This window comes from Geospiza fortis, unplaced genomic scaffold, assembly GCF_000277835.1.
Source record: "Geospiza fortis unplaced genomic scaffold, GeoFor_1.0 scaffold190, whole genome shotgun sequence".
NCBI classification, from domain to species: Eukaryota; Metazoa; Chordata; class Aves; order Passeriformes; family Thraupidae; genus Geospiza; species Geospiza fortis.
The window spans coordinates 2,915,623-2,924,183 of record NW_005054328.1 but is presented as its reverse complement, the minus strand read 5'-3'; the positions used below and the strand labels follow the sequence as shown (position 1 = coordinate 2,924,183).

The window sequence follows — 8,561 nt, the reverse complement described above, 5'->3', positions numbered from 1 at the left end:
CAGTGGTACCAGCCGGATAAGCAGAGGTAGATGACTGGGGGATGGATGTTGAGGCTGGGAGTTGGAAAACATAAATCCCTTTATATTGTTCATGAACTGGTGCATTTTGTTGAACTGGTAGAAAGGTATGCAGCTGTAGAAAACAGTACCGCTTTCCCATAGTTTTTTTTTTTTGCCTTTTGCTAAATATTTGGCTTCTTAACATTACAGATTTATCTTTGTTATTGTCTCCTCACTCAGGGAAATGCAGCCCTTAGGAGTAACTACCCTACTGTTTAATCTGGAACTGGCCACCTAGTTGTTTGAAATCTGACTTCTTTTAAATTAGGATACAGGAGGAAGAAAAGTGGAAGGTGTCCTGGTTTGGAGCAAATTTGGGAGAGAGTCCCCAAAGGAGCTCTGGTAGGAAGGTAAATTCAATCAGCCCCTCCGCCCGACTGGGAGAAAATACCTCCTTGGAGAAAAGTGGAAAAAAGCTGTTTATTAAACAATAGAACCTAAACAATATTAAACAATAAAACCCCTTGCCGCTCTAAAAGAGATGACAAACTGAGAAACCCCCCATCCTGGGTTGCAGCTCAACCCACTCAGTCTCTGATCAGTCCTTCTGGTGCTGGAATTGTCGCAGGCCAGGCCCGGCCCGGCCCAGTGGCCACAGGTGCAGCTGCCGGTGCTCCCCTGGGTGTTCAGTCCAGAGCAGGTTCCAAGAGGTCCAAAGAAAAGGGAAAAAACCACAGTCCAGGGAACTTCTTTGCCTCAGCCAGCTAAAACTAACTAAAAGCAAAGGAGAGCTCTCTGTCCTGCTGTCTGTTCATCACAGACAACACAGTCCAGGGAGAGGAATCTGGAGGAGTGAGTCCAGTGTCTGAAAACAAACTGCACACTTCTTCTCTCCCCCCTTCACTCTCTGCAACAAGTCTTAAAGGTGCAAAACTTATTATTATTCAGCATAAGCAAATGAGACGATCTGGGGATTAAAGCATCGTATAGTCAACCCAGGACAGAAGGAAATACTTATTTCTCTGCAGAGTTGTTCCATGTTTCAGTGTCTTGCACTAGAGTACACAGTAGTTTTCAACACTTTAAAAATTATGGTTAGCAATCCACTAGAGTAATCAGGATTAGCTTGTGAGTGTAAGGATATGGAAAAGTGTTGATATTTTGCTACTGTGTAGGTGTTCGAAGGCTCTTGCATGTGTGTGTGGCTTTGTTTTGGGTTGGTTTAGTTATTTTTAACCTCTTGGTCATTTCAGTTTTTTGTCTGTAATTTTACAGCTTGATTCCTAATTTCCAGGGTTGAGGCTTCCTTTTTTTTGAAGGTAGAAGACTGTTTAAGGAGCACACTGATTCAGTGAGATACCTCACTGTTTTATAATACAGATCTAGAGTGCAGTAGCAATAGTCAGCTTTGCATAAATGTTTTCAAAGGTATTTTTAAAGAAGCAAACATTTGCTTCACTTCAGATTGTTGGTACACCTGCTTCTTTTCAATGTGAATTTTTAAACAGGGTGCTGCAGCCCAGTAGCTGTTTGTACTGTGTTGTGGTGACTGTAGAAATTGCTGAAATACTTATACTCAGTTTGTATGATTTCTTTTGAAGTAATAGATAAAGTAATTTTTTCCATTTCTTTCCAAGTCTTTCTTTTCTAATGCTTCCCTAAGAATTTCAGATCAAGAGCTATTGCTTTTTGACTTTTTAGGATCTGTAAGCTCTACCTCAGAAGTACACTCCCCACCAAATATAGGGTTAAGGCGCAGTGGGCAAATTGAAGGTGTGCGTCAGATGCACAGCAATGCACCCAGAAGTGAAATCGCCACTGAGCGGGACCTCGTGGCTTGGAGCCGCAGGGTGGTAGTGCCTGAATTGTCTTCTGGTGTGGCCAGGTAAACACAGATGGAGAATTTTACTGTGGTGAACTTAAATGGAACATTAAATGGAACCGTTTTGGAATTCTTATCGCCATTCACATTGTTATTTGTTTTCTATTTTGTCATCTCAAATTTCTTACAAAGTCAGTTTCAGTTTGAAATCACTTGTTGATATATCGCTTGAAAAATCTTGTAACTCCAGAAGAATTAGGAATAAAAATTGTCCTTCTAATCAATGACACAGTAATTGAACTTGTATAGGCAATGGAATTTAGTTGCTTCAATATCTTCTGACTTCTAGCATAAGATTGTATCCTGTCATTATGTAGTGTTTTATGGCTGGAATACTGACCTAAACTATTAGGTCCCTGAGATGAATTTTGATTTCTGAACTGGAACTTTAATTTTTATCAGTAAATGATGAATACTTAAATCAGTAAGTCAAAAAACCTACTTGCCATAGTCAAGCATAAGCTGCTCTCGTTTAATAAAATAAGATGAAAATCTTACTTTGTTTGAAAAAAGCTAATTTTAAAACCATATGCTAACTGTAAAGAGATGAACTGCTGCTCAAAGAATGCTGTAGATGTTGAATGTCTATTCCCTGGTTTGGAATAGATCCTCTTAGTTTTAGTAATGTCCTTTGAAGTTAACATCTCCATTTTCTTTTTTCAGTAGGCAGGAAGAATGGAGAACAGCAAAGGGAGAAGAAGAAATAAGGGTGTATCGATCAGAAGAGAAAAGAAAACATGTAATGAGTCACATTCCAAGAGAAAACAAAATACCTACTTTCTCTAAGGTAAGTGGTCCACATGTACCTTATCACAGAATGAAGCATAAAATGTAATTCAATAAGCTGGGTCACATAAATTTACATTCTTCTTCTCAGTTTTAAATTTACAGACCAGGGTATGGGAGTTTGTTTGCCTCCCCAGAATGAGGAAGCCTGTCTGTACTGATGTTTCAATATGTTCTTAATAATAAACAACATGGATTGCTTTCAGAAGTGGGGAGAAATCCCTGCAAATCTGGCATTAGGGACATGATTTGCTGTAGGGAGTCTGTCACTATTAATCAATACACCCCTCTGCTGTTGTCTACTGTTTGACATACTGTTCTGTGGAAAGATTGTATTAAAACTCAAGTCACACTTCCTAAGTTTAACAGATTAAATACATCTCCTAATAGATAATGGGGTATTTTCTCTCATAGTACCCTAAAAATCATATTTTGGGCTATTATGGGCTATATCTAAGTCATGCTTTTTCTAGAGCTGGGAGTACATTTTCAGAAAAGATGAAAGCAGGATAGGTTAAGTAGAAGGAAATAAGTTGTATTAAGAATTAGATTGTCATAAGCAACATGCTTTTTTAAAAATATGACTTGCAAAAGATTTCAATCTTGCATATTCTTGCTGGTTACAAAAATTGAAAGATACATATTTTATGTTTACGGAAAGCATTTTAAGTCGTCTTTGTTTAAAATTAGTTTTATCTATCAATTGCACATGCTTATCTATGCTTTTCTAGCTAAATAGCCAATTATGTTTTTGTAATAAAGGAAGTGAATTTTAGCAATGGTAAAGGAGAACTCATGCTTTGAGTTTCATAGTATGTTTAATATGGAGGAGATTCTTTTCATCCTCAAACCAAAGCTTGTAAAATACAGCTTTCAGGAACACCTGCAAATTGTGGCAATTGCAATTGAAAGGCAAAAATCACTTACAGGATATAAGGTGGAAAACTAAATAAATGAAATAAAAAGAACAAGTAGACAAACAAAAGAGCAAAAGACTACAGCTCTTAAATTCATTAGAGTACCATACTTTATGCCTGTGAAGGAAGGAACTGAGATTTTTTTCAATCTGAAAATAAGTAAATTTCAGATGCTTTGTGGTGATTCTGTAATTTTTAATAACGATTAATTAATTTCATATGTGGCAGAGTAAGTTTGAAATGAGCAAGTTTATATTTGATATTAAATTTGAGTATTGTTTTGCTACATTTTTCATACCCAACCAAAGTAAATATTTCAAAAGAAGTGATGTGAGCAGTCCCCTACTCACAGTTCCCTAATAAGTTTAAATTTCTTTATTTAATTTATTTCTTACTTTTTCCTTCAATTTCTTTCTTGTATTAAAATCTCAATGCATTGCTATCTTAAAAAATGATCCTGATGCACTCTTTTCAGTTCTGCAGGCACCAACATTGTGTGTTTTCCCAAGATATACTGAAAGAAATTTGTTCACTTTTGTCTCCAAACTTTATGCCACATGACAGGACTCATGAATGAAATACCAAGACATCAGAAGTCTTTAACTCTTATTTTTCTTTTGGGAATAATAGCAAATGGGCCTGACAAATTCACATTTAACAAAGTATTTTCCTGTCTTGAGGGAATGTATTTTGGTGCTGAATTATATAGTTTCTTTTAGTTTAGTTAAACAGTTGCACTGCTCGTGGGTTTCTATTTTTTTTCCTTGTCTTTTGCTGCAGCCTAGTCAAAAGATCCTTCCTGATAATGTGAATCCATACCAAATTACCATTAAATTTCTAATTGGTTTACAGTTTTCTTCTAAAATATCACTAGGACATAAAAGTTTAATGGAATTGGCTAGCTGGTCCAGCGCTGTGGTTTTAGCAATTATTTTTATGATATCTTTGCAACAAAGAAATTTAAAGCAAATGTTTTTTTAAAATCCTGTTTAAAAAATTTTTTTTTGATCTCCAAACTATAATGGTAGCAGTGGATCTTTTGGGCCCCATATTTTTATTCCAGATATTTATGTCCTTGAAATCCTTCAGAGCAACTGCTACTTAGGAATAATTTTCTTCAGCTTCATATATTTACACCTGGGGGGTTCTGTGAACTGGATTCTGGATTCTCAGAATGTGAGGGAGATAACTTGGTAAATCCTTTAGTCACTTTCTGCCTTTGTTCTGAGAAAATAATGAATAACCCCAGGCAATTGTGGTCTTTTCATATGAGTATGTCAGTAAATTTTCTAAATACTATTACTGATATACTTAGTAATACTTTCAGAACACTTAAAGCCTTCATAAACCCTACTGAATACTTTTTTATAACACCTTGGGATAAAAAAATGGTATTCTTCCATAGCTGATTCTTCATTAAATACATCTCTTTTTGGAGGACTTAGACTGCTGAGAAGTACACTAATTCAAATCTCTTGAGTAAAATCTCAGAGGGATTCAGAAATAAGTACATATCCCATGGGCTTTAAATAAGCACGTTTCAAGAAGAAGAAGGTGTTTGATCTTGAGTGATTGAGTCTCACAATTCAATTAACTGCTTTTTATGATTTTTATGATTTTTATGATTTTTATGATTTTTATGATTTTTATGATTTTTGTTGTTGCTTATAGTTAACATGAGCAATACTTTTGCTCAGGAGTGTCTGAGCAACAGGAAGAGTGAATTGGAGTTGTCATCTTCTGTAGTGTTCACAATAAATTCAAATAAACACCTGGGAAGAGAAACAAGATTGACTGCAATCCAAAAACTGTCGTGCAATATTTTTAGGGTTGTTTTAAGTAGAAATTAATAACTTCATTATGGTTGTTCTTCTGTTGCTGTTCTTTTACAGTGGCAGTGTGACTTGAAATACAAACTGTGTTAGGTTGAAGATTGAACTGGAAAGCACAGTGCAAATCTTTCTTTTCCTTGAGAATATCCAGTAGGTTTTGATACTGATTCCTTGTAAGTTATACTACAGTATTGTTGCAAGACTATTCCTTATTGCATAGTGAATTCTTACAGGTTTAATGAGAGAATTTATGAGCTAAAGGAGATGGGGAACATGTCTAGCAAAATACAGGGCATGACATTTTCTTCCAGTAATCTCTAGACCTAAGAACTACAGCATCAAAATTCTAGAAAATGTCTTACTCTATAGAACTGTCAGCTTCTCTGGAAGCAGAGTAAAACAAGGCTTGTATTTAAAACATTGTCTTCATAGGAAAATTCAGTTGTAATTCATACCAGTAGGAAATACTGGTTTTTACATCAACTTCTGAAATTTATCAGGTGTATTCATATAATAATGATAATCATGAAATAATATTTTCTTCGGTTTCCTTCTTCCCTTCTAACTGAAAAAAAGTCAAAAATACAGAAATAAAATGAAAAGATGGGCAGGAATGAATGTTATTAGCATTTTGGATTGCAAGGTGAAGTGTAGGTCAATAAGGAAGAACACAGAGCAGCTGTACTTACATTTTGAGGAGATTCCAAAGTCCTATTGCTAATTTTTAATTCAGGGTCATTGTAGGGTGTGTTAAAAGTAATCTAAAATTATAGCTCAGTCTTTCTTCTTTAACAATATCTGCAATTTAAATGGAAGTCACAGAAGTGTTCTGCCATTGAAATCCCACATTTCTTTGACACAGGTCATACAGAAAAGTGTTTGAATGTGATTGCTTAAGGGACTAATGGAGTTGTGGGGGAGAAACTAAAAACTTGGGGTATTTTGACCTGAATAGTTTTTAGTAAATAGTATTTAGTATAACTGACCCGCAGGTTGAATGACAAACTTGGTTTGACTTTCAAAGTCATTGGTGAGGATTAGAGTTTTTTCTATTATTAAACTAAAACATTTAAAAAGTAAAGAGCAGAAACTTGAACCCCCAATACATTAATGAAAGAGGATAGAATGGATTTTTTACATCTTCAAAATCGAACTGTATTTCAAATTGCTTGTTTTCAGGAGCAGATGAAAATTGAGATAAATAACATGCTTACGTAAATATTCCCAGTCCAAGTACTTAAGAGGATTAGTCTGTTAAACTACTGGGATTAGACAATTTTAATAAATATTTAAGAGTGTGAAATTTCTGTACACTAGAGGGTTGATATGATGTGTGTCCTAGTAAAATGTGACAAAAATGGAAATATTCCTCATTATCATTTAGTGGAAATGTGATGCCAATTAACACGGGAAATTGTTATGGATGGACAAAAGCAGGCATAAGCCTCTGTTGTGCTGGGTGCAAATGACTGTGTAAACTAACAGAACCCAGAGAGGAGCAACTTTGTACTTTGTTCTGCTGAAAGTGGCTTATTTTTGTTCCACAGAAATAAGTTTTTCTACTTACATGTTATTTAAACAATACTTCCAATTAAATCAGCAAGATGTTAAGAGGAAAATAATCTAAAACTCCAGAACCTAGCACTTAGTGCTTCGTGTCTGTTATCTCACTGCTTGTGGAACAGTTCTTACTAATTTTTTACATACATGTGATGTGATAAGAATAAAAACTAAGTAATTACAGACACTGATTCAGACTTGAGGAGAGTGTGGAAGGGTGCTCTTTAGCCAAAGAGAAAATGCCAGGGCGAGAGACCTATTTAATGTTGGGGTTCTGATACAGGCCATATGCTTATGCCTTGCCCCTGTTAAACTTCCTAGTAAAAGTTAATTCCTGTTGGCTTAAGGAAGGAAGGATCATTTTCACATAAAAATAGATTCTGCTGGTTAGGAAATACCATGAAATTGCTACAGCCAAAGCTTTCCAAAATTGCTTCAGCCCTGTATGACACTGCAGCAAAGCTGTGCTTTCCAGTGCTGTCAGAGTCGTAAGGACCATAGAATGCAGTGTGGTCTGAATTGTCAGGGCATCACTGGGTTTCCACTGTATCTCTCACAAAAGATGTTACCAAGACCCCCAGCAGTGTCCAGTATCCCCCTCAAATACAGGAAATGCCATCATTTTTATTTCACAGAAAAACTTCTGTCAGGAGCTGTAATTTCTGGTGTATCAATAGATGTGCTCTGATACTGACTGAAAGCCTTGGACAAGGTACAAGGTACTTATCAGCATATATGACTGCTCATCAAAGTGTTTAGAGAGAAAGTGATGATTGAACTTCAAATCATAAGTTATCTTGGCTTTATTTCCCAGCCTACTGTTAGAGTTGAGAGTACAATTTCAAGCTCTTTCTTTAGGTTATATATTGAGGCAGAGGAGGCATCAACTCTGTTTCCTCAGTTATAGTTGAACACGCTGGTGATAATTACATTTTGTGAGAAAAAAAACTGTTGTACTTTATAGTCAAACTTTGACATTCAACTCCACTCCTCCCCAAATAAATAAAGTTGCATCTTCACAGCTTCTCTTCAGATTTTGAAAAGTAAAGATGAATAGGAATGATGTTAAAATGCATTTTTTTGGCAAGATGAGGCAATTGTATACCTTATGACCACTTTTCTAATCCCTGCTTGAGCAGTGGGTTTAGACAAGGTGACATCTAGAGATCCTTTCCAACTTCATTCTATCATTCTGTTACTCATGGATAAGTACTTGTGGTTTTGTTTTCCTGGGTTTTTTTTCTGTTCTTGTTTTGACATTGTATCTTTCCCAAAGCATCACTATGACCCATTATTTATACAGTGGTATTGCTTTTTTCCATGTGGGAATGACTGGGGCGGAGGGGCTGGGTTGTTGTTTTTTCCCTCAAGCTTTGAACTGCCAAAAGAAAAGAACTCTTTTTGGAACCAAAGAGTAATGCCAAGTGCTTCAGTTTTCCAAGCATCTGTAGTTCTATTTGAGTAGGGAAAAGCTGTATTTATGATAACTGTTTGAGAAACCTCACCTCTGAAGAGAAACAGGGAGGTAAGGATTTTAGGACTTTTGTTTCTAGAGAGAAGACATGAACATTGCAGTCAAGCTGT

At 35.9% G+C, this 8,561-nt stretch overlaps 1 protein-coding gene across 2 annotated transcripts in view; it reads left to right on the top strand.

Moving 5' to 3' along the window:
- PHIP (pleckstrin homology domain interacting protein) overlaps nt 1–8,561 on the top strand; it is a 95,782-nt gene that overhangs the window by 50,901 nt on the left and 36,320 nt on the right. For both annotated transcript variants that reach the window (XM_031057132.1, XM_031057131.1), the window contains exons 14-16: nt 1–26; nt 1,702–1,885; nt 2,546–2,669. The exon at nt 1–26 is cut by the window's left edge and continues 88 nt beyond it. In XM_031057132.1, coding sequence (XP_030912992.1) covers nt 1–26; nt 1,702–1,885; nt 2,546–2,669 — 334 coding nt within the window. The remainder of the gene's footprint in view (nt 27–1,701; nt 1,886–2,545; nt 2,670–8,561) is intronic.